Source organism: Eleutherodactylus coqui, chromosome 8 (genome assembly GCF_035609145.1).
Source record: "Eleutherodactylus coqui strain aEleCoq1 chromosome 8, aEleCoq1.hap1, whole genome shotgun sequence".
In the NCBI taxonomy this organism is placed as follows: Eukaryota; Metazoa; Chordata; class Amphibia; order Anura; family Eleutherodactylidae; genus Eleutherodactylus; species Eleutherodactylus coqui.
The window spans coordinates 23,411,874-23,438,482 of record NC_089844.1 but is presented as its reverse complement, the minus strand read 5'-3'; the positions used below and the strand labels follow the sequence as shown (position 1 = coordinate 23,438,482).

The 26,609-nt window shown below is 51.2% G+C and overlaps 1 protein-coding gene across 4 annotated transcripts in view; it reads left to right on the top strand.

Moving 5' to 3' along the window:
• The window catches only part of KALRN (kalirin RhoGEF kinase), a 282,007-nt gene that overhangs the window by 96,130 nt on the left and 159,268 nt on the right, over positions 1 to 26,609 (top strand). For all 4 annotated transcript variants that reach the window (XM_066575309.1, XM_066575303.1, XM_066575305.1 and 1 more), the window contains exons 3-7: positions 3,041 to 3,155; positions 3,525 to 3,717; positions 4,947 to 5,459; positions 18,934 to 19,056; positions 24,607 to 24,798. In XM_066575309.1, coding sequence (XP_066431406.1) covers positions 3,041 to 3,155; positions 3,525 to 3,717; positions 4,947 to 5,459; positions 18,934 to 19,056; positions 24,607 to 24,798 — 1,136 coding nt within the window. The remainder of the gene's footprint in view (positions 1 to 3,040; positions 3,156 to 3,524; positions 3,718 to 4,946; positions 5,460 to 18,933; positions 19,057 to 24,606; positions 24,799 to 26,609) is intronic.

Sequence of the window (26,609 nt, the reverse complement as noted above, 5' to 3'; positions counted from 1 at the left end):
CTTCTGCGTGGCTTTTATAGGGATTACGATCCGCGTTGGATCACTTGATACCAAACTACAAGTGTCCTGGGGGGTCGAGGTGGTCCCGATTAACCCTCTGTGGCCTGAACACGCGACGACATCAGGAAGTTGGTGCGTAATATCACATCTGAACATCGTCTGTGTCTGACTGTTACCATCATATGGGCCGTGTGGGGTGCGTTGTGCCATGGGTTGGGGGGATCTATACATCAGGCCTCCCTGCATCGTCCCATGTTATTGGGGTGGGGGATCTATACATCAGCCCCTACCTGCATCGTCCCATGTTATTGGGGTGGGGGGATCTATACATCAGCCCTCCCTGCATCGTCCCATGTTATTGGGGTGGGGGATCTATACATCAGCCCCTACCTGCATCGTCCCATGTTATTGGGGTGGGGGGATCTATGCATCAGCCCCTACCTGCATCGTCCCATGTTATTGGGGTGGGGGGATCTATGCATCAGCCCCTACCTGCATCGTCCCATGTTATTGGGGTGGGGGATCTATACATCAGCCCCTACCTGCATCGTCCCATGTTATTGGGGTGGGGGGATCTATGCATCAGCCCTCCCTGCACTGTCCAACGTTATTGGGGTGGGGGGATCTATACATCAGCCCTCACTGCATTGACCCATGTTATTGGGGTGGGGGGATCTATACATCAGCCCTCCCTGCATTGACCCATGTTATTGGGTTGGGGGGATCTATACATCAGCCCTCCCTGCATCGTCCCATCTTATTGGTGTGGGGGGATCTATACATTAGCCCCTACCTGCATCGTCCCATGTTATTGGGGTGGAGGGATCTATACATTAGCCCTCCCTGCATTGACCCATGTTATTGGGACGGGGGGGATCTATACATTAGCCCTCCCTGCATTGACCCATGTTATTGGTGTGGGGGGATCTATGCATCAGCCCTCCCTGCACTGTCCAACGTTATTGGGGTGGGGGGATCTATGCATCAGCCCTCCCTGCATTTCCCCATGTTATTGGGGTGGGGGATCTATACATCAGCCCTCCCTGCATTTTGTCACATTATTGGGGTGGGGGGATCTATATTTCAGCCCCTCCTTGCATGGTCCCATGTTATTATGGTGGGGGGATCTATACATCCCCCCTCCCTGCATTGTCCCATGTTATTATGGTGGGGGGATCTATACATCCCCCCCCTCCCTGCATTGTCCCATGTTATTAGGGTGGGGGGATCTATACATCCCCCCCCTCCCTGCATTGTCCCATGTTATTAGGGTGGGGGGATCTATACATCTTCCCCCCCCCCCTCCCTGCATTGTCCCATGTTATTGGTGTGGGGGGATCTATACATCAGCCCCTCCCTATATTATCATGGGGTCGGGCAAACCTGTAGATCTGCCTTCGGCCGGCTGCACACGGGCGAGCCAAATTCCACATGCAGGAGCCTGCAGTGGAATCCGGCCCTGACCCCGCCAGGCGGCCCCGTGTACCGTCTCTTTTCTGTATTGCGGATGGCCGCGGACACTCGCTGTCGGACATACAGAGTTCTTTTTAAAATTCCTGTTTTTCCTGCGCCGTCGCAAGGTGATGCCACGGGTACCTGAGGCCTGTCCACAATGTCCGTTGGGGATGGGCTGCTAGTCGGACAGCTTCCATTGACTTCAATGCACGCCGTCCATCCGGATTACGCACCAAGATACAACATGACTTAGTGTGATTAATTAATTGGACATTAGAGTTTAAATAGTTGGTCTGTGCCCTTTAATATTGTCCTTGGGGTAAAGTAAAGCCCCCTGCCAGTCTTGTTCTCACAGTTGGGGCACTTGGCTGTTACATGTTGCCTATGTTCCTCTCTCACATACGTCTACAGGACAGATCTTAATTCAGAACCCCCTGAGAGTCGGGCGATCACTTCTGGAGTGTTTTTCAGAACATGTAACTACTTTGGGGAGGAATCTTACCGGAGTTTGGGTTTCTGGGGTCTCCTTTTGCCGCCTCCTTCCCTCGGCTCTGTGACTCTTCAGTCTCCACTCATCTCTGAGACGAAGACTGACTCCAGAGCTGCGCTCTTGGCAGACATTCATCAAACATTTTGTACAGGTCAGGGCTAAGGGGCCGGAGCTCAAGATCAGAGGTAAGGGGCCAGGATTTAGGTGCTGGGGTCAGGACTCGAGGGCTGAGGTTTAGGAGCTAGGGTTAGGTCTCGGGATGGGTTTGGGATTCAGGGTCTGGAGTTCAGGGGGTCAATGTTTAAGGGTCAGGGCTACAGTTTAGGGACTGGAGCTCAGGGCCAGGGTTAGGTCTCAGAGGATTAAGTCATTGTTTAGGAGCCAGGATTCAGGGTTTGGCGCTCTGGGGCTGGAATCCGGGTTCACGTGATGGGTTTACAGTTCTGGGGCGGGGCTTATGATCATTGGTCAGGTGCTGGGGTCAAGGATCAGGGTTCTGGGTTAGTGCTCATAGGCATTGAGACTGTGGTTAGGGCTTGGGGTTTAACAGCCAGGGTTAGGTCTCAGGGCATGGGTTCAGGATTCGGGGTCCAGAGCTCAGGGGTTGGAGTCAGGTTTCAAGGGCCAGAGTACAGTGCTGAAGAGCCACGGTTAGGTCTTAGGGGCTGGGGTCAAGTTTCAGGGGTCAAGGGTCAGTGGCCTGGGTTCAGAATCCAGAGCTCAGGGGCTGATGTAATGTTTTTTGGGCCGGGGTTCAAGAGTCAGGGGCCAATGTCCAATAGTCAGAGCCTAGGGCCGGGGGCTGGAGCTCCACTGGTTAATATAGAAGCAGGTTCTCCTGGCCTTGTGTTCGTACTTCATGCGGAGTGACCGTTTTCCTGGTGGAATTACCAACATAAATCTCATTGTGTAGAAGAGGGAACGAGGCCGCGGAAGGTTTTGAGAAATGGCGCGGTGCCAAACCCTTACCAAAAATAGCAACACTTAAAGGAGCCCGAAATAGAAGGCGGAGAGAAAACAATGTTTACACTAACGACTAATATCCGTTACTTAGGGAACAGCGTGTAACCCTTTATGTTCTGTCTCTGTGTCCAGGAGGCCGCGATAAGAGAGGAGGCCCAATCCTAACCTTTCCGGCACGTAGTAACCATGACAGGATACGACAAGAAGACCTGCGCCGGCTGGTGACATATCTAGCCAGTGTGCCAAGGTGAGGTCCTGCTGCATGTGGTGTCCGTAGGTCCACCGGGGGCGCTATAAGAGGATATCCATAGGAAATAAAAGTGACGTAGGGAAAACGCTGAGCTGGTATAGAATAAATAATGTGGCTGATAACAGGGAGCAATTGATTATATTCACTAGTTTTATAGTCAATTATTCCCCAGTCTTTTATAGCGAATAGCGGGGAATAACAAGTATCCGTCATCAGATCCGCCGCTCTTAGTACTACAGACTATTATCATTAACCATCGTAAACTCATCAGGATTGTTCCTGATAAGTGGCCACAAGCTGGAGAATCTGACGTGCCGTACGATAACGTCCGTATCATGTGATAATCGCTGTACTTCTCCCCCACAGCGAGGATGTTTGTAAGCGCGGCTTCACGGTCATCATCGATATGCGCGGATCCAAGTGGGACCTGATCAAACCTCTTCTGAAGACCTTGCAGGAAGCTTTCCCGGCGGAAATCCACGTGGCGCTCATCATAAAGCCCGAGAACTTCTGGCAGAAGCAGAAAACCAACTTCGGCAGCTCCAAGTTCATCTTTGAGGTACGTGTTCTAGAGGGTGGGGGTGGTGGGGGGGCTGTGAAAGGGGGCTTGTTTGGCCACTTGGTTTGCAGGCTGTATATGTCGAGGGATTGAATGCATTGCTACTTGCAAGATCTCACCTGATATCTCCATATATAGTTGTGTAAGGATTTAGTGATCCTGAGTCATTCCTCCAGTCACATCCAAAGCTGCGCTCACAGTCCTTGAGATTACATATGGTGCTTAAAGAGACCCTCTGGTCCCGAGACGAAACTTGTCGAGAGATCAGAGTGAGGTTGGTATGTTACCTTGTGTCGTCCCTCCTCTCCGTTGGTTTTTGGGGCCCCTCTGCGTTGTTTCATGATGGGTGTGGCGATTCTTGGACCACCCGGTTCACACTGAGCACTGGTGGTGTGTTGGTAGTCTTAAGACATTTCATGCTGCTCTTATTGGTCCGTGCTGCTCACCTGAACATGGCTAGCCAATCGGAAAGCAACATGCCGTATCTTAGACTACCAGTGCACTGTGACAGGAGCACTGCGGCCATCTGGGAACACCACAGGGGGCTCCGGGGAGGAAGGACGGCAGCAGATAATATAATCCCCCTCCCTCTGATTCCTGGACAGGCTTTGTCCCTAGGACTGGAGGGTTGCTTTAATCTGCAGTCAACCCTCATGGGCGGCTTCTGTCACCATCATCTGAGCTCCCACGATGCACTTCTCTTTGGTGACAGGAAATCTGCAGAATTGTGAATGCAGCTCTGGATATGATCGGAGTATAAGAAAAGTAGGGGACAACATGCTATATTATACATGATAACCATAGCAAACGTTCACACCAGCAGAGTGTTCAGAGGTGCTTACAATTAGAGACCGGTCTTTAGAAGGACATGTGCGCATGACAGAATCCATAAGGGGATTGTAATTCTCTAGAAGCCGCATGCAAAAAAAAATCAGCACTATGTAGTCTAGGGCCATGGATCGGCCATGCAGCTTGATGTGGAATCAGGGTCTGGTAATAGGACATCTTGACTTTGCTCACTTGTAACAATGTTTCGGTATACAGTAAACACAAATGTATCCGTCCATAGTGATACACGCATCTCATCAGTCTCTGTAGCTGTGGCGCTACTACAACTCCCAGCATGGTTGCCGGTTGTTGGAGCATGCTGGGAGCGGTAGTGTTGTGCCGGTTGGAGAGCGCTCATTTCCATAACGCTGGTTAACATCTCGCATCTCTCTTTTGCGCAGACGAGCATGGTGTCGGTGGAAGGGCTGACGAAGCTGGTGGACCCCTCTCAGCTGACGGAGGAGTTTGACGGCTCCTTGGATTACAATCATGACGAATGGATCGAGCTGCGAGTCTCCTTGGAGGAATTCTTCAATAGCGCTGTGCACCTGCTGTCACGCCTGGAGGACCTGCAGGAGATGCTGGCTCGCAAGGAGTTCCCGGTGGACGTTGAGGGCTCGCGGAGGTTGATAGATGAACACACGCAGTTGAAGAAGAAGGTGATGAAGGCTCCGGTGGAGGAGCTGGACCGGGACGGTCAGAGGCTGCTGCAGTGCATCCGCTGCGGGGACGGCTTCTCCGGCAGGAACTGTATCCCAGGAGGGGCCGACTTCCAAAGTCTGGTGCCAAAGATAACCAGCCTCCTGGACAAGCTGCACTCCACGCGCCAACACCTCCACCAGATGTGGCACGTGCGCAAACTCAAACTGGACCAGTGCTTCCAGCTGAGGCTGTTTGAACAGGATGCGGAGAAGGTAAGATGGGCGAGGGAAGGGCTGCCAGCAATGAGATGGATTTGTGAGACCCCCATCCTCTATGTATAGCCATGTGATGCTCTACGCCGGACCTCCAGTTCCCTAGGAGGCCATGTGTTCAGGATGTCCTCAGGTGGTGTGATGTTATGTGGTCTTTATTGGAAATCCTTAAATCCTGACCTGCTGGGGGACAGAGGACTGGATTTGGGTACCCATACACGTTGATCCACTGAAAGCCTGTGAGGAAATCGCATGTGGTTTTCAGCATCACTACTGATGTCACACGAGCAGCAATTCTCTGCAGAGTGAGCCACGCTAAAAAATTCTGACTAAGGCCTCATGTCCACGGATGAAGACCCAGACGGGTAAGTAGAGAACTGCGGGTTCCTGAATGCGGAAACCGATCCGCCCGTGGACATGAGGCTTAACTCTGCCGAAAATCGGATGAACAAAGAACAGTGGGGAAATAATGCCGCAGCCCCGAAATCCCTCGGTTGGCAGAACTACTTTACTGACTTTTAAATGCCTGAACTGGAGGCACCTGACAGTGTTGAGCAGCGCTAGCCGCCCCTAAACTCCCTCTCCCTCCCTTTTTCAGACGGCTCCCATAGACACCCATAGGAGTCTATGGAGCTTCCTGCGTTGTTCTGTCAAAAGATAGTACAAGACCTATCTTTTAGCGCACAACGAAATTTCAGGCGTTGAAATAACGAGCTTGTGTCCTATATTTTGCTGTTCGTCTGAATGAATCCATAGCACACTATTGTTACTAGTGGACGCTATTTTTCGATGTGCCTCCTTAGAGTCAAAATAACAGTTGTGTGAATGAGGCCTACTGCCATAGGAACGCCATGTGGCAATACAGCCTGAAGCCGTGTTCACACGGGGCGGATTTGCCATGGATTTTCCACCTAGACTTTCCATACAGAAAATCGGCGGCATTTACAGCAGCAGCAAAGACTTTCAACATCTCATCCGCGCGCCGTGGAAAAAAACATGCTCAAAATCCGTGCGGAAATCGACCTGCAGAATGGATTTTGGAGTTGGCGGTGCGGATTCCACCTCCTCAAATGAGGGAGTATATTCTGCGTCAATGCGTAATTACAGCAAAGTGTCCACAGCAGATTCTGCCCTGTGGGAATATACTCTGTAAGGATGCATCGCAGCACTTCTCCACTGTAAAACACCGGCAGAGCACCGCTGATTGCGGACGGCACTTGGACTTGTCATGCTGTTAGACTTGGTGGTACACTTTGGGGGCCTTTTTTATAGGTTCCTTCAGTTACGGCACACGGTTGCTACTCAGGGCGGTCGGTATCTGTGCTTAGGGTTCAACGCCCTTTGGTGAATTTTCTTGTGTGATCTGGAGCTACGAGGGGTATAATATCGTGTGTATATAGACGAAAGCTTCCTTACTATTTAACCCCTTAATGCTACAGGATGTACAGTTACGTCCTGCAGCGTCAGGGTATGTATGAAGAGAGATCTCTCTTCAAACATCGCAGCTGCCGACTGTTTCTTACAGCCGACACCCACCAGCAACAGCTCTGATAAGCCATGCGGCTCATCAGAGCTGTTAAGCCTTTAAAAGTCGCTGTCATTTCTGACAGCGGCATTTAAATCCCCCGATCGATGAGATGGCGGGTTGCCGTGCAGGTGTCATGGCAACCAGGGGCCTTCTGGAAGCCCCAGGGCTATCATAGCTGAATGCCAATCAAGCTGTGCCTATGACATGGCTTGATAGAATGCCCGTCCGATCACCTTATAATGTAATACTATGGCGTTACATCATACTGCAGGAGCGATCAAAGCATTGCAGGTTCTAAAAAACAAAGGAAAAATAACTTTTAAAAAGTTTTACAAATTATTAAAATAAAAGTTTAAAATAAAACTCTTTTGCCATATTTCTAATAAAATAATCTAAATAATTTAAACAAAAACACACATTTGATAGATCTGACTTTTATGGACGCAGCGATCCCTAAGTAATGCATTATTTACACCAGCATTGTGCTGTTTGGTCGCTCCATCTCCAAGATAAAGAAGTTATTGCGGTCAGAAGATGGCGACAGAAAATAATAAAAAAAAATTAAAAGTAGTTCAGCAAAAAAAGAAACAAACTATAGAATAAAGTTATCAGGTCATTTTTGTTGCCGTTTGTGCGCCGTAGAAACAAGACGCACCGATAGATGGCGGGATTTAGTTTTTTTTCTCCATTTCACTCCACTTAGAATTTTTTAAAACTTTTTCAGTACATTATATCCGGTAGTATCATTAAAAAATACAACTCGTTCCATAGAAAACACGCCCTCAGACAGCGCCGGCGAGGGATAAAGAAAAATTATGATTTCTTAAAAGGGGGAGGAAAAAACAAAAATGGGAAAAAAGGGCCGTGTCTAGAGATGAGCGAATATACTCGATCGAGCAGCGCGATTTTCGAGTACTTCCGTACTCGGGTGAAAAGATTCGGGGGGCGGGGGGAGGCGTAGCTGAGCGGGGGATAGCAGCAGGGAACAGGGGGGAGCCCTCTCTCTCTCCCTCTCCCCCCCCACTCCCCGCTGCAACCCCCTACTCACCCACGGCGCCCCCCGAATCTTTTCGCCCGAGTACGGAAGTACTCGTAAATCGCAGCGCTCGGGCGAAAAAGGGGCGTGGCTGAGTAGGTTCGATCATCTCTAGCCGTGTCCTTAAGGGGTTAAAGCAATTCCCAATAAAGGTAATAGAAAAATGGGGGGAAACAGATTTCCGCCATATTGGTGAAGATTACCGGGCCGCAGTGTTGTGATTGCAGTGACATTCATCTGAGGGTCAGCAAGTATCACACGTGTTTAGTGCAGAGAGGTCATTGGACTCCATGACGGTTGTTTAGCCCCGAGTATCAGATGGCGCCGATGCGACGCTTGTTGTCTGGGGCGGGGAACATTGTGCGAATTTGGAATGCGGTACGAGAGGTAGTTATAGATCTGGTCGGTATCGGTCGTCGTTCCAGAACTCGTATACTGGGTATTGACGACGGGCCTAGGAGCATCGTATGTATCGGGCGTGGAAGCGGGTCACTGCCCGTTGGTGCCGCTGCGACAGGAGGAGATCTTGTCCCAAAAGTAAGAGGTTGGATCTTTGGGAAGGAAAATCTATCAAAACAAGCTGATTGACTTGTGGAGGAAGGTCTGATCTGTAATGGATGGTCCGCATGGAGCGCTGGTGGCAGAGAGGAGAGCGGATGGGATTTGGAGGGGAGAGAAGGTGTCTAAATATATATATTTGATTCTGAGAGATTATGATTTGATTAGAACTAGTTCTGATTATTTGGGTGACGCCATGTGCCGTGGAGATCATACTGATACAGGTGGAAATTAAGAGCTAATTGTATCCAAAAGGGAATAAAAATCATCTGATTTCCGAAGGAAAAAAAAGGATTAGCAAGTTCAGGCGATGGCCGCAATCAGCACTTCTAGGTCTGCGGGCGCTGGCCACAATTGACGCTTCTAGGAATGCGGGCGCTGGTTGCAATTTATGTTTCTAGGTCTGTGGGTGCTGGCCGCAATCAGCACTTCTAGGTCTGCGGGCGCTGGCCACAATTGACGCTTCTAGGAATGCGGGCGCTGGTTGCAATTTATGTTTCTAGGTATGCGGGTGCTGGGCGCAATTGGCGCTTTTAGGTCTGCGGCGCTAGCTGCAATCAGCGCTCCTAGGTCTGCAGGCGCTGGCAGCAATTGGCGCTCCCAGGTCTGGGGCGCTAGCCACCATTGACGCTTTTAGGTCTGCGGGCGCTGGCTGCAATTTACGCTTCTAGGTCTGCGGGTGCTGATCGCAATTGGCACTTCTAGGTCTGCGGGTGCTGATCGCAATTGGCACTTCTGGGTCTGCGGGTGCTGGCTGCAATTGACGCTTCTAGGTTTGCAGGCGCTGGTCGTAATTGGCGCTTCTAGGCTTGTGGGCGCTGGTCGCAATTGACGCTTCTAGGTCTGCGGGTACTGGCTGCAATTGGCGCTTCTAAGTTTGCAGGTACTGGCTGCAATTGGCGCTTCTAAGTTTGCAGGTACTGGCTGCAATTGGCGCTTCTAAGTTTGCAGGTGCTGGTCGCAATTGGCGCTTCTAGTTCTGCGGGCGCTGGCCGCAATTGGCGCTTCTAGGTCTGCGGGCGCTGGCCACAATTGGCGCTTCTAGGTCTGCGGGCGCTGGCCGCAATTGGCGCTTCTAGGTCTGCGGGCGCTGGCCGCAATTGGCTCTTCTAGGTTTGTGGGCGCTGGCCGCAATTGGCGCTTCTAGGTCTGCGGGCGCTGGCCGCAATTGGCACTTCTAGGTCTGCGGGCACTGGCCGCAATTGGCGCTTCTAGGTATGCGGGCGCTGGCCGCAATTGGCGCTTCTAGGTATGCGGGCGCTGGCCGCAATTGGCGCTTCTAGGTCTGCGTTTTGTGAAAGAGAAACAGAACAGGGCAGGGAAGATCTCCTGATCCAACTGACCCATTTTTGTGAAGGAACCGAAAAGTGCCAAACGGCCCCCACTGGTCAGCGGTGGAAGCGTAGTCCATCCATTATACAATTAGAACAGTCGGACTACTTGGCGCCGCTCAAGGCATTCAGCGCTGACATTGGGAGAACGACGGGGAAGGTAAGTATAACACTGACACCCCTGGCCTCCTCGGGTCACCTACTGCCGTAAGCTTATCCTATAGGGCTAAAAGTAGGTGACAAAGAGGAGGTCATGGTTGTATAATAGTATTATGAGGTGTTACATAGGACTGCAGGTGACATCTACTATATTATCTGTATCCTGTTATCCATGGTGTTACATAGGACTGCAGGTCACATCTACTACATTATCTGTATCCTGTTATCCATGGTGTTACATAGGACTGCTGGTGACATCTACTACATTATCTGTATCCTGTTATCCATGGTGTTACATAGGACTGCAGGTGACATCTATTATATTATCTGTACTCCTAGAGTTATCACTGTGTTATCTGTGGTGTTACATAGGACTGCAGGTCACATCTACTATATTATCTGTATCCTGTTATCCATGGTGTTACATAGGACTGTAGGTGACCTCTACTGCATTATCTGAATCCTGTTATTCATGGTGTTACATAGGACTGCAGGTCACATCTACTATATTATCTGTATCCTGTTATTCATGGTGTTACATAGGACTGCAGGTGACAACTACTATATTATCTGTATCCTGTTATCCATGGTGTTACATAGGACTGCAGGTGACATCTATTATATTATCTGTACTCCTAAAGTTATCACTGTGTGACCTGCAGTCCTATGTAACACCACAGATAACACAGTGATAACTCTAGGAGTACAGATAATATAATAGATGTCACCTGCAGTCCTATGTAAGACCATGGATAACAGGATACAGATAATATAGTAGATGTGACCTGCAGTCCTATGTAACACCACAGATAACATCTACTATATTATCTGTATCCTGTTATCCATGGTGTTATATAGGACTGCAGGTGACATCTACTACGTTATCTGAATCCTGTTATCCATGGTGTTACATAGGACTGCAGGTCACTTCTACTACATTATCTGTATTCTGTTATCCATGGTGTTACATAGGACTGCGGGTCACATCTACTACATCATCTGTCCTCAGCAATCACTGTGTTAATTGTGGGGTTACATAGGACTGCAGGTACACAAAAGATACATCTATTAGAAAAGTTGAGCTCTGCTACATCTGTTTGGGTTATGCTGTATCGCAGGTTCTGAATGGTCAGTCTAGGGTTCAATTATTTTGGGTATTTGAGTAAATAAGAAGGATGACCTTGAATGTGACAGTTTTGGGGGGTGAAGAGACGCTGCAGTTGTCACGGGTTTGCACCATTATCGCTGCTCTGTTGTGTGGGTCGCTGTGACACATTCGGCTTCGTTTTCAGCACTGGCTAAAAGGAAAGCTGTCCCTGTTGCCCCTAGCAACCAATCACAGCGCAGCTATCGTTTTACTACAGCAGTTTCAGCAATGAGAGCAGAGCTGTGATTGGTTGCTTCGGGCACTTTAGACAGTATTGATGAATGAGCCGTGTGTCATGCTTTGCGCCATTCCTGCTTCTGTAAATGCTGCGCACATTGTGACTCCTCCGGTACGACTGCTGACGATACGTGACGATCTGCGGACCGCTGTGTAATATTCTGTGACTTCATTTCTCGTCTCCTGATCCGCATCCTTTCAGTGCTTCCCGGCTGCACATTATCCTCCTGGGATCCATTAGCGCCGACTGTTAGAACGGGCGTTTTTATTAATGGGGTTTTAGATCTCGCCTCCGTGAACAGGAAGACGTTTTCCTGCCGCGGCTCAGAGATGAAGCTGCAGTCCCCGCGGATGGCTGTGCGGCGGCACGCCGTCTGTGAGGGGGGCACTTCATGCTGGGGGGCCGGCGGTGACACCTGCTCGGTCAGATTATATAGCGATTACGGCTGGATCCGCCATAACGGCCGCGGCTCGGGCTCTGAGTGTCCGCTGCTCCCAACATCCTGATAAAATATTTACAGCGCAGAGGTCTCTGATGTACAGAAGTGACTAATTGCTCTGCAGCCTGACACAATGTGTAACGCTGCATGCTGTGTGATACAATGTAACAAGACCACACATCCCACTGCACAACGCTCTGCAGGACACTGCACAACGCTCTGCAAGACACTGCACAACGCTCTGCAAGACACTGCACAACGCTCTGCAAGACACTGCTCAAGGTTCTGCAAGACACTGCTTAATGCTCTGCGGGACAAGCTCATACAGAACACTGTGCAATGCTCTGCGGGACACGGCTCATACAGAACACTGCACAATGCTCTGCAGGACACGGCCCATACAGAACACTGCACAATGCTCTGCGGGACACGGCTCATACAGAACACTGCACAATGCTCTGCAAGACACTGCTCAATGGTCTGCGGGACAAGCTCATACCGAACCCTGTGCAATGCTCTGCAGGACACAGCTTATACAGAACACCGCACAATGCTCTGCAGGACAGGGCTTATACAGAACGCTGCACAATGCTCTGCGGGACACAGCTCATACAGAACACTTCTCAATGCTCATACTGCATAGAGAATACTGCATAATGCTCTGCAGGACACGGCTCATACAGAACAGTGCGCAATGCTCTGCAGGACACGGCTCATACAGAACACTGCGCAATGCTCTGCAGGACACGGCTCATACAGAACACTGCGCAATGCTCTGCAGGACATGGCTCATACAGAACACTGCGCAATGCTCTGCAGGACATGGCTAATACAGAACACTTCAATGCTCATACTGCATGGAGAACACTGCGTAATGCTCTGCAGAACACTTCATAATGCTCTGCAGGACACTGCTCATAGAGAACACTTCGTAATGCTCTGCAGGACACTGCTCATAGAGAACACTTCGTAATGCTCTGCAGGACACTGCTCATAGAGAACACTGCGTAATGCTCTGCAGGACACTGCTCATAGATAAGACTACTTAACGCTCTGCAGGACTCACAGATAACACTGCTTAACGCTCTGCAGGACTCGGACCCCCGACATCTTGTACATTTAATTTGAGCTGCTATTTTCAGGTCTCTGAGAAGTCTTCCTAAAAATAAACCGTCTGCGAGTCACGAGGGGATTTGCGTAGTGGGTTTTGCCGCCATTCTTGGCATCTTCTTGACAAGGAATTGAATTATTTAAGAGCGATTTCAGCTTGTCATTCACAATGCCTGCGCCGGGCATTCGAGGTCCCCGGGGGCGCCCACATTCCTGGCGCTCACACACAACATTCAGCGCCGCCTCCGCTCTTCTGCCGCCCGTCAGTGGTTGTCACCGGAACGGCTGCGCAATAATGAAGCATATAATCACCCCGTCTCGTTATATTAAGAATATTCTGGCATCTCCTGCCCTCTAGTGTGACGTGTCACTGGGCACTCTGTTGGCACTCTCATTTACACTTGGCTGTAATTTGCGCTCTGTATTGTACGTGCGCTCAGATGTGCGTGCTGCTCTGTCACATTACAGGTGTGCGCTCTCCTCTGTCACATTACAGGTGTGCGCGCTCCTCTGTCACATTACAGGTGTGCGCGCTCCTCTGTCACATTACAGGTGTGCGCGCTCCTCTGTCACATTACAGGTGTGCGCGCTCCTCTGTCACATTACAGGTGTGCGCGCTCCTCTGTCACATTACAGGTGTGCGCGCTCCTCTGTCACATTACAGGTGGGCGCGCTCCTCTGTCACATTACAGGTGCGCGCGCTCCTCTGTCACATTACAGGTGCGAGCGCTCCTCTGTCACGTTACAGGTGCGCGCGCCCTCCTCTGTCACGTTACAGGTGCGCGCGCTCCTCTGTGACATTACAGGTGCGCGCGCTCCTCTGTGACATTACAGGTGTGCACGCTCCTCTGTCACGTTACAGGTGTGCGCGCTCCTGTCACATTACAGGTGTGCGCGCTCCTCTGTCACATTACAGGTGTGCGCGCTCCTCTGTCACGTTACAGGTGTGCGCGCTCCTGTCACATTACAGGTGTGCGCCCTCCTCTGTCACATTACAGGTGCGCGCGCTCCTCTGTCACATTACAGGTGCGAGCGCTCCTCTGTCACGTTACAGGTGCGCGCTCTCCTCTGTCACGTTACAGGTGCGCGCGCCCTCCTCTGTCACGTTACAGGTGCGCGCGCCCTCCTCTGTCACGCTACAGGTGCGCGTGCTCCTCTGTCACGTTACAGGTGCACGCGCTGCTCTGTCACGTTACAGGTGGGCGCGCTCCTCTGTCACATTACAGGTGTGCGCCCTCCTCTGTCACGTTACAGGTGTGCGCCCTCCTCTGTCACGTTACAGGTGTGCGCCCTCCTCTGTCACGTTACAGGTTCCGGCGCCCTCCTCTGTCACGTTACAGGTGTGCGCGCTGCTCTGTCACATTACAGGTGTGCGCCCTCCTCTGTCACGTTACTGGTGCCGGCGCCCTCCTCTGTCACGTTACTGGTGCCGGCGCCCTCCTCTGTCACGTTACAGGTGCCGGCGCCCTCCTCTGTCACGTTACAGGTGCCGGCGCCCTCCTCTGTCACGTTACAGGTGCCGGCGCCCTCCTCTGTCACGTTACAGGTGCCGGCGCCCTCCTCTGTCACGTTACTGGTGCCGGCGCCCTCCTCTGTCACGTTACTGGTGCCGGCGCCCTCCTCTGTCACGTTACTGGTGCCGGCGCCCTCCTCTGTCACGTTACTGGTGCCGGCGCCCTCCTCTGTCACGTTACATGTGCGCGCGCCCTCCTCTGCCACGTTACATGTGCGCGCGCCCTCCTCTGTCACGTTACAGGTGCGCGCGCCCTCCTCTGTCACGTTACAGGTGCGCGCGCCCTCCTCTGTCACGTTACAGGTGCGCGCGCCCTCCTCTGTCACGTTACAGGTGCGCGCGCCGTCCTCTGTCACGTTACAGGTGCGCGCGCCGTCCTCTGTCACGTTACAGGTGCGCGCGCCCTCCTCTGTCACGTTACAGGTGCGCGCGCCCTCCTCTGTCACGTTACAGGTGCGCGCGCCCTCCTCTGTCACGTTACAGGTGCGCGCGCCCTCCTCTGTCACGTTACATGCAATTTTGCCGGGGATGCAACGTGTCGCCTCGCATGACTTCGGGGAAGCAGTTGACAGCCATTGCGGAGGATCGACGAATGTCTTTCATTGGTTTTAATAGGAAACCTCACATCACACTCGCAGGGCGATGCTGCTGCCGCCCCATTGAGTACAGTCGGCGATGCAAGGGCACACCCAAAAAATGTCCGTGTAAGATTTGTGCGTCTGGCGAGGGTAGCGGGGTACGTGGCCGTAACGGGACCCACAGCATAAACCGGTAATATTGTGGGAATTGTTAAAGGGAATCGGTCGCCGCACGATAAACTTGAGTTGTGTCGCTGTTGGGGGACATGATGGGGGGGGGGGGGGCAGGTGAATATTTCCTCACCGCCTGTCACCCAGTGAAGTCGGCTTGCCGCACGAAAATCTGACTCTTTTCGGAGTCCCGTGTGCCTGCTCTTCGCATAGACTTGTATTGGAGAGCGGGCGCACATGACTCTGAAAAGATAGATTTTCGTGCTGTGCGCCAACTTCAGAGGGGGGCACCGCTAGTTTGCAGGAGCAGGTGAATATAAATGATGCATCACTCACCTCCGTCACGTCCCCTAACAGCAACATAACTTAATTTGTAGTGCAGCGAGGACGCGACCGCATCCCTTTAAGTTATTTTACGGGCCTCGTACAACCTCTCCCGGCTACTTGATGGTGGATGCTGATTGCATGCATGCATGCATACATACATACATACATACATACATACATATATATATATACATCACCTCTCCGGCGCGGTCATTTCCTCGCGCATCTCCCCTGAAGCTCCCGGCAGTTGCTTAAAGTTCTCCTGCACTCTCCTGCATTGAATCATTGAATGGCTGTGATTGGTTCTCGAGCACTGGTTCAGCCAATCAGAGCCAGCGCTCAATGAACCAATCAGGGGCAGAGCTTCCTGGAGGCGGAAATTTTCAAAGTCCCGACCAGGAAACTCTGCAGTAGAACTTCAAGCAACTTCCGCGGAGCTTCAGGGGAGATGTGCAAGGAGATGACCGCGCCGGAGAGGTGATGTATTCTTTTTTAAATTTAGTTATTTTCGGGGCAGGGCTTATGTTTCAAGTTCCCCCTCGAAAATCCTCGCATGCATGCTATAAAGCTGTGCGACTTTGTATTGACACGATTTTCTTGTGGCGATATCACGTCGCCCCCGTGTGGCAGCGGCCTGGTATGTCATCAACACTAATTAGAATAAAAAAATAAGAATGTTCTAATGGGCGCTGCACCAGACCCCCACCCTGCTGCGCTACTGTGGGGGTTATCCGTATAGACCCCTAGCAATCACTGACACTTCTGTTTCCGAGTACCCTATAACCACACTGGAGTCTGTATGTATACGGAGTATACCGCGGCCGTGGGGCCTGCTCCATGGTTTATCACATTGTCAGCATCACAGCTAGTTGTGGTAACATTCCCAACACGATCCTACAGCAATGGCTGTTTATACATTACACATCAAGCCCCCCTGACCAGTTTCCCCATCTGCACAACTTCCTCAGAGGCTTGGACTACTATATGCACGCTCACATTTGCAGGTGTGCTCTCTCATTTACGCATGCTCTATTATATGCACGCTCACATTTACAGGCGTGTTCTCTTTCTTACATACGCTCTATTATATGCACGCTCACATTTACAGGTGTGCTCTCTCTCTTACATATGCTCTATTATATGCACGCTTTCATTTATAGGTGTGCTCTCTATCTTACATACGCTCTGTTATATGCACGCTCACATTTACAGGGGTGCTCTCCCATTTATGCAAGCTCTATTATTATATGTGCGCTCACATTTACAGGTGTGCTCTCTCTCTCTTACATACGCTCTGTTATATGCACGCTCACATTTACAGGGGTGCTCTCCCATTTACGCACGCTCTATTATATGCACGCTCACATTTACAGGGGTGCTCTCATTTACATACGCTCTATTATATGCACGCTCACATTGACAGTGGTGCTCTCTCTCTTACATATGCTCTATTATATGCACGCTTCCTTTTCCAGGTGTGTTCTCTCTCTTACATACGCTCTACTATATGCACGCTCACATTTACAGGGGTGCTCTCTCTCTTACATACGCTCTACTATATGCACGCTCACATTTACAGGGGTGCTCTCTCTCTTACATGCGCTCTGTTATATGCACGCTTCCATTTATAGGTGTGCTCTCTCTCTCTTACATACGCTCTGTTATATGCATGCTCACATTTACATACACTCTACTATATGCACGCTCACATTTACAGGGGTGCTCTCTCTCTTACATGCGCTCTGTTATATGCACGCTTCCATTTACAGGGGTGCTCTCTCTTACATATGCTCTATTATATGCACGCTCACATTTACAGGTGTGCTCTCTCTCTTACATATGCTCTATTATATGCACGCTCACATTTACAGGTGTGCTCTCTCTCTTACATACGCTCTATTATATGCACGCTTCCATTTGTAGGTGTGCTCTCTATCTTATATACGCTCTAGTATATGCACGCTCACATTTACAGGTGTGCTCTCTCATTTACATACGCTCTATTATATGCACGCTCACATTTACAGGTGTGCTCTCTCATTTACATATGCTCTATTATATGCACGCTTCCATTTAGAGGCGTGTTTTCTTTCTTACATACGCTCTATTATATGCACGCTCACATTTAGAGGTGTGCTCTCTCTCATTTACATACGCTCTGTTATATGCACGCTCACATTTACAGGTGTGCTCTCTCTCATTTACATACGCTCTATTATATGCATGCTCACATTTACAGTGGTGCTCTCCCATTTACGCACGCTCTATTATACACAGGCGGCATTATCCGCGTGTTCGTCCCATGGATTGTGCGCAGTTCTATTCGGTTCCTCTGGCGATGGATACGGCTAATGTTCTGCTGGCTGCTTCCTGTGTTTCGCTCCTCTTTCCTTATTCTGCATTTTGCCGTCTTGCGCATTTCCTGTGTGTAATTATGTAAATTGATTCATCAGAATAAGCGCTCCACAATCAGTTCTCTTCAGAAGGTTCAGCACAGATCACTTGTCCAGAAAATGAAAGTCTTAGTGTGTTTAATAACATCCGCGTTAATTGCTTATTCAGCGCCGGGATCTGCCGCTGCGCGGATCGGGCTTCTTAAGAAGGATCAGGGATAATTGAAAAGATTCCTCAGTCTGCATGCGCACCGAGTTATCACCCGTAGAGACCAGAAGTCGCGCCCATGCAAATAGCGCAGCCAAACGTAAAAAGACGTACGGATGTGGGAACGTTGTGTCAGCGAACCGACTGATGTGCAGTTGTCTGTCCGTCCTATCGGGAAGATTCTGGCGGTAGAAACGAAAAGCCAAGAAAGAACCCACAGACCACAGTCGCCCACTTTTTGGCGCAGCATCACGGTTTCAGTCTTCTGAGAAGTGTCACTGGTTAGACATGAGCAAACGAGCCGCTAAATCCCTGCTGGCTGTCCTAGAACTGCAGACAGACCGGACTTAAGATGAGCGGTCCGCTGCGGCTATTGTGCAGCCCCTAGAGGAGGGCTAAGTGGGGGCACACAGGGCTCACTGAGATCAGCGGGCACTATAATTGTTAGGCTTCTTGTCTTTCTATTTGCTACTCCGGCCATTTAAAACTTTGACCTTCTCTAGTTGCAGGATTCGCACCCTCATTCCGCTAAGAAGGAAGCCGTTTACAGAATGGCGCCATCACATGTGATATATGCACTACGTTGTCTGCACGCTACTTGCAGCAGATGACCCATTGCTATCACAGACTAGGGGGCAGTAAACCGCATCCGATGAAATGCAGTTGTCTTTTGCCGCCATCTTGCTGTCCGCCTGCGGCGTCTTGTCCACTCATCCTCTTCTTTCTTTCTCTCTGCAGATGTTTGATTGGATCACACACAACAAGGAGGTTTTCCTGCAGGGTCACACGGAGATTGGAATGAGCTACCAGCATGCCCTCGACCTGCAGACCCAGCACAACCACTTTGCCATGAATTCCATGGTAAGTCCCCAAATATGATGTAAACCTAAAATATAACTACAAATGTACTGCAGCATAGCCATTAGGCCAAGCCTAAAGTACATGGCCAATAAGGGAGCAGCAGGCGGCAGAGTGGATGTTCGGGGCATAAAGAAGCAGCAGCGTGGATGTTGAAGGGGCGGCAGGCCGCACTGTGGATGTTGAAGGGGTGGGAGGCTGCACTGTGGATGTGGAAGGGGCGGCAGGCCGCACGCGTGGATGTGGAAGGGGCGGCAGGCCGCACGCGTGGATGTGGGAGGGGCGGCAGGCCGCACGCGTGGATGTGGAAGGGGCGGCAGGCCGCACGCGTGGATGTGGGAGGGGCGGCAGGCCGCACGCGTGGATGTGGGAGGGGCGGCAGGCCGCACGCGTGGATGTGGGAGGGGCGGCAGGCCGCACGCGTGGATGTGGGAGGGGCGGCAGGCCGCACGCGTGGATGTGGGAGGGGCGGCAGGCCGCACGCGTGGATGTGGGAGGGGCGGCAGGCCGCACGCGTGGATGTGGGAGGGGCGGCAGGCCGCACGCGTGGATGTGGGAGGGGCGGCAGGCCGCACGCGTGGATGTGGGAGGGGCGGCAGGCCGCACGCGCGGATGTGGGAGGGGCGGCAGGCCGCACGCGCGGATGTGGGAGGGGCGGCAGGCCGCACGCGCGGATGTGGAAGGGGCGGCAGGCCGCACGCGCGGATGTTTCAGCCACGAGTTCACATGGTGGGTCACACGCAGCAGTGGGGGTCTCCGGGTGCCCACTGGAGGGATTCACTAAGCAGAATTCACCAAGCGTATTCGGTGTTTGATGTCTTGAACAGCGTCCAGGAAGCGAGGCGCGGCCGCCGTCCTAACGTGCCAGATTTATTAATGGTGCGCAAACTGCTGGTGTAACGAACGCGTGCCAAGAGAGAAGTGTGTCTAATGTGTCTACCGCCAAACTATTATAATGCGTGCGCCGCACTGAGAAATGTGCCGTAATTACTGCCTGTCTAAATTTGAGATTCTTTTAATCTGCCCTAATGTGTGAAATCACCATTACCCAGCATGCATAGCTGTTATCTGTGGGGTTGCATAGGACTGCAGGTAGTTGCAGTGCACAATCAATAAATCTCATAAAGTTAAATGACAAGCTCAGCTCTGCTACATATACTGTATATATTAGACTATAAGGCTGCACTCGATTCCCAGCATGTTCTGTGCTGTATATGATGTAGTGGCTGATGCCTGAGAGCAGTAGCATCATCCCCTTCCCCCCTCTACCCCCCTCTACCCCATGTCTAATGGAGCTGTTACAATACTCTGAGTAATTAGGGCGTGGAGCGGAGGCTGAGGTCGGCCCAGACAATCAATGGGGGATTCCGAGCTGGACGTGCGGCGGGACGGGAGATCCCATAAAGCACATGATCCCCGGGGGAGGGGAAGCTGAGAGAGCAATATCCTAAATGTTACCCTGCGGCCGTGTTCACATGCTAGAGCTTTGCCACGAATCCTGCGCCTAATTCCATGGCGAAATCCACCCCATTGTTCATAGCTGTTGACTGTTCTGGACATCTGCTTCGTTCTTCACGCGGCGTGGAAAGATCTGACCTGCCAATGGCGCGGTTTACATGTTCTGCGAGTCTGCAGAGTTATAATTCCGTCTCTCTGTTCCATTTTTAGAGCAGAGAAACAGAATTTAAATGGAAATAAACGTTTTGTCGTCCCCCCCCCCCCCGCCCCCCCCACCCCCCCCCCCAAAACATGGAAAGCTTTTAGGTTGCCTCCATTGCGCCAGGTTTCCGGGTTTTAACGTATATCTGATGGAACGGATCAAACTGAAACGCTTTCCTTTTTTTTTTCTAAACCCACTGAAATCAATAAGGAAAAAACCCTTTTTACCGTCCGTCGTTCAGTCGCTGCCGGCATCGAGCGATTATTGTTCAGATTCCTGCGACTATTACCGTTCTACGTGAGCATCCTGGACCGCCTGCGCTGATACACTGTAACAACCTATCAGCAGAGGAGGAATGTTATATAGCTGCTGTTATTTAGCTCAAGTCTGATACATTGTTGCAAACCCTCCACTGTGAGACGGCCAGACGGATTACACTGGACAACAAAAAGGCACTTGGAAATTGTTTCCTTTCTCAAAACAGTTAAACTGTCCCGATTTTGGGTCGAGAAACCCGAATCTGACGTTAGATTTTGTTTCTTCGCTCTGGTCTCTAAGATCTACTAATCTCAAATCAAAATACTAAAAATCCGCTTTGAAGTTCTTTCTGCCCTGATTTTGGGTCGAGGAGAATGAATGTGACGTTAGTCGGCCGAACTCTGGTGGAGTCATAGATCCACGGACTCCAGATTAAAGGGCTCAGTCACGTGAACCGACCCTCTTTGTAGTCGCTTGTCCTCCTCTTGTCGCTGTCTGGCAGTCGTCCGCCAGCAGAGAAGCTTCCATTTTCGGTGTATCCTGATGGAATCGCTGTCCGTGTTCGTCACTCGCGGCGCCGCAGTTGCAGGGAAGACGTCCAGATGAGAATGTAGGAAATGGATGTTGAGTGACGAGTTGCAACCTAATCGATGGGACTCTAGAAGTTTATTCACAATCTCAACGTGTGCAGGCGGGTCACTCCCCCCCCCCCCCCCCCCCCCCGCTGCGAATTTGCCAGCCGCAGCACCGGACGGCATATGCGCAGTTGAGAGGACGCCGTGCTGTTTCTATGGCAATGACACGGCTCCTGCAATGAGGATTACAGAATGGCCGCAGGACGGATGGGTTCCATTGACTTCAATGGAAGCTGGCCATGCGTAGCCTGTAAAAAACCGCAGCATGCTGCAATTTTTTCCCCCCGTGAGCAGGAAATGGCGATCTATTTCCGCTTATGGGAAGGAAATCGCGTTTTCTCGTTCACGCTATGGGATGGATTTGCTGCAGAATCTGAAGGCGGAATACCGCTCTGGATTTCGCAATGCAGATCCGTCCGTCTGAACGTTTTTCCCTGTTGACCAGTGTTGTCACAATGTTTATGATGTCTTAGGATCGTACGTAAAATCCCGACAGTGGAATCTACCGCGACGGCGTCCGATTTGCATTCATTGACCCACGTTTGTCACGGTCATTGGGGAGGATTTCTCATTTTTCCTGATCTCATCCGCCCCTGGAGGACCTCAAATCATCATCTTGGATTAGAAGCATACTTGTCACCCACAGCAACCGAGGCCGGCATTAGAGCGTCAGCTTTGGGGCACGGAAAGCGTTAAAGGACTTGATCCGGATCCATCCCTGGTTTAAATTTAGATTTTCCAGCCATATTTCCAGCCCTGACTGAGCATCTTCCCGTCCCTAATGAAATTCTATGGAATGCAGCGTTCTGGCAGCCGCCGCCAATCGGTTACATCTGCCGCCCCTGATTAAGCCGCATCTTTTCACAATTATTTACAAGACGTCGGGGGAGTCGGGATCCGTTCCCGCCATCCATCCTTAACTTCACTATTCCGCTGCCAGGAGAGTCCCTCCGAGAGGCTGCGATTTCACAAGCGTCTCCCGCACGTGGCGCGACAGCTGTAAATTGTGCTGCCTAAGACTTTTTAGGGATAATGTAGCGGGTCCCCAGGGGGCGAACAATGCTCAGCAATTTATAGCCGCCGTTGTTGTAACCCCTGCAGGGTCAGAGTCGAGGAATGAATGGATGGGAGACTTCTGGCATCACTGAGTGTCAGCTCCTGCGGCTCAGCGGAAGGTCGGCGCGGGGAATGAGTTCCGTCACACATTGTGCGGGATTATCACAAATCTGTGCCAGACTCCTCCGGCTGACTCGCTGTATAAAGTCGATACGTCTCACAGCTGAGACTTTGTTACATTTGTATCCAGTCCATACAGCCCTCTGTGAGATAAACATCCTGGACTCCAGACTGATACAATGTATCAATGCCGGTAACATGTACCAACCTACCAGGAGAGAGGCTTGTGCTTCTGATGTGTTGCCTCACAGAGAATTGCCTAGACTGGATACATTGCAACAAACCCTCAGCTGTTAAGGCCGCCTGCACGCGGCAGAGCTGGATTCCGCATGTGGGAGCCCGCAGCGGGTGCGAGTTTTCCTGAGACATATGGCAATGCGCAGTGTGACAGCGTCGCTAATCTCCATCCACTTCTGCAGACTGAGCTGCAGTATATTTGCTGTTTGGAGCTGAGGTGCTGTTCCAATGGATGCTGCAGTCTTACAACTACAAAGCTGCGTGATAGTCGTGTGGCTATAACGGCCTGATGGGGTGAGAATGCCCAGGAGTTGTAGTCGTCTACAGGTGGATGATGGGGGGATTTGCGCTGGGATGAGATTCCGTTCGGCGCCCGTCCTGATTAATTGGCTGTATGAAGGGTCCGTTTACACGTCGCTGATCTGCAGCTGATTTCACCTCTTCAATTTGAATTGAATCGAAAGCGTGAAATCTCCTGCAGATCCGCACCAAATCGGCTCCATGTGAAGCACCCAAAAGAAAGTTGCTTTCACGCCACCGAAGTGAAAATATTTGGAGCAGGAGGAGTCTGGGCTCACGGCGGGGGCTGATTGTTACCAGGTTCGGGGGGTTACGCAGAATTGTGCCTTGTGCCTCAGATACCCCCTCCTTGTACTCCCAGCTTTCCTGGCTGTGGGACTGTTAGCCTCACCTTTCTGCAGCACTTTACAGGTACATGTAGTAAGTACTTGTAGATCTTTTGCTCATGCTGAGTTAGACCTTGTCTTATACTCCAGTCACTTCCAGAGCTGCAGTCTAAATTCTGTGGTTACCTCCTTTCTTATACTACAGTCACATCCAGAGCTGTAGCAGCAGAATTGGGACTACATCATGTTTTATACTCCAGTCACATCCGAAGGTGCACTCACAATTCTGCTGTTGCATCAGGTTTTATACTCCAGTCACATCCGAAGCTGCACCCACAATTCTGCTGTTACATCATGCCTTATATTTTATTGACATCCGAAGCTGCACTCACAATTCTGCTGTTTCATCTTTTGTAGTACTTGAGTCACATCCAGATTTGTGGTCACAACTCTGTCGTTAAGTGATGTCCTATAATCACATTCAGAGCTGCACTCACAATTCTGCTCTACATCATCTTTTATATTCCAGTCACATCTAGAGCTGCACTTACAATTCTGCTGGACACCGCTGGAACCAGGTGCCTTTTTTTTCACAGCACACACGTTTGATAGATTAATGGTGTTCCCATAATGCAATGCTCTCAGCTGTGCTGGAAGATTCGCATTACGTCCGGCGTCTTTGTTTACTGTACATATTCCGGTGTAGATGCGACACTTCATAGAACGTAGATCATCGGAGCACGCTCTGCGCAGGCAGTGAATCGGCAGAACAATGGTGAATGCAGCTCTGGATGTGACTGGAGTATAAGATATTACGGTGTATAAGGATGTACAAATCTCTGTACTTAGAAACATTTAGATTGCAGTTGGATGCAATTCTTTGCTCCCTGTTATCAGCCCTTACATTTACTGGGCCCGTTGCTCTTCCCCCTCATTGATGGCCTCTTCCTTGTCGTTGCAGAATGCCTATGTGAACATCAATCGCATTATGTCTGTGGCGTCCCGTCTGAGTGAGGCCGGACACTATGCGTCGCAGCAGATCAAGCAGATCTCCACGCAGCTGGACCAGGAGTGGAAGAGCTTCGCAGCAGCGCTGGACGAGAGGAGCACCATCCTGGCCATGTCTGCAGTGTTCCATCAGAAGGCCGAACAGGTGAGGTCATGGTGATCAGGAGGGTGAGAGCTGTGATAGTGATGGTCACAATTCTGACAATAGTGGTCATGTGTACCTTATAGGAGATATATATAATACTCCTTGTCGAAAAAATTAAGTCCTCAGAAGAAGTTGTTATTTTGCTGTAAAATTTTCAATTCCCAGTCATTGTTACAAGGCTTGTATAAAGAGTCTAAAATAGACTTGCAGGAATGCTGCCTTCCAATAGGTGGCACTGCAGATGTTTTTTTCCATCTTACTTATTTGCTGTAAACTCGTCCTGTAGTTCCATCTCAGACAGATCTGTAGATGATGAGTTGTGGTGATTAGATGGACGGTCTTGTCACCGGAGGCCCTAAAACTGGTTCCCCCCTTGCCCTATAAGAGGCCCTCGGAGGCTCCTTGTGTGCAGTGACCTCTTCTTCGGCTTGTAGAGCTTGTTGACCACTAGACGCCTCTACGACGCAGAGAAGAGATGTCACCCCGTTACCAGAGTCTGAGAGGGGCGCATTATTGGGATGTGAGAAGCCGGATGGTCGTATCCATGAATTGTCCGCCACCGGCCGTTCTGACCAGACTGTTAGGAAGTGTTGGGACCAGTGGATGGGGACACAAGGCGACCGGGCTCAGGACGCCCCCTACAGGCCACCAGTAGGGAGGAGCGTCTGACCAGACTGTTAGGGGGTGTTGGGACCAGTGGATGGGGGCACAGAAGGTGACCGGGCTCAGGATGCCCCCTACAGACCACCAGTAGAGAGGAGCGTCTGACCAGACTGTTAGGGGGTGTTGGGACCAATGGATGGGGGCACAGAAGGTGACCGGGCTCAGGACCCTCTACAGACCACCAGTAGAGAGGAGCATCTGACCAGACTGTTAGGAGGTGTTGGGACCAGTGGATGTGCGAGGGCACACAAGGTGACTGGGCTCAGGACGCCCCCTACAGACCACCAGTAGAGAGGAGCGTCTTATCGCACGACAAGCACCAGCCGCTTCAAGTATTGGCTGTCCACCATCCAGAGGCAGGGGGCGCCATCGTTACACCCCGGTGTCTGTTGGAACCACTTCCGGGCTCTTAGCTGAAGGACATTTGGTCTCCCGGCCCCCACTACATGTACGGCCTCTGACCCCCACCGTCACCTCCGTTCGCAGTGATGTTGTGAATGATGAAACTGGATGCTGTGGAGGGAAACCGGGTTGTCTTCAGCAATGAATCCAGTTTAGTTTGGGCGCTGATGACGACGGCCGTGTTCATGTCTGGAGACCTCGGGGTGAGCGCCTCAATCCTGCCTTTGCTATGGAGCGGCACACTGCCCCCTGCTGGTGTGATGGTCTGGGGGCCATCGCATACGACAGTCGGCCCCCTAGTGGTGGTACGAGGGACAATGACAGCTCAGCGATATGTTCAGGACATCCTGCAGCCACGTGTTCCTCTCATGGCGGCTTCCAGCAGGATAATGCTTGGCCGCACACACAAGGGGGTCACAGGAGCCCCCACAGCATTGTCACACTTCCGTGGCTGCCAGCTGTGGTTTTCTGTAGCGCAGCTGACCGTCCTGGCTCTCACAGCTGCAGGATTGGGGCTTTGAAGTGGGGCCAGCGAGCTCTAACCTCCAGCGCTGGTACAGAACTACTGAAGGGAAGTAGACCGCGAGCCGGGGAGGTCACTAATGAATCTCGCACCACACCGCTGTCAGAGAGCGCCATTTATTATGTGAAGTGGTGACCGATCCGACCCCGCACGCCCGGGATGGATGGAGTTACAGATGACATTGGTCTCCAGGTCGGTTCACACATCGTGCGGATTTGGGTGC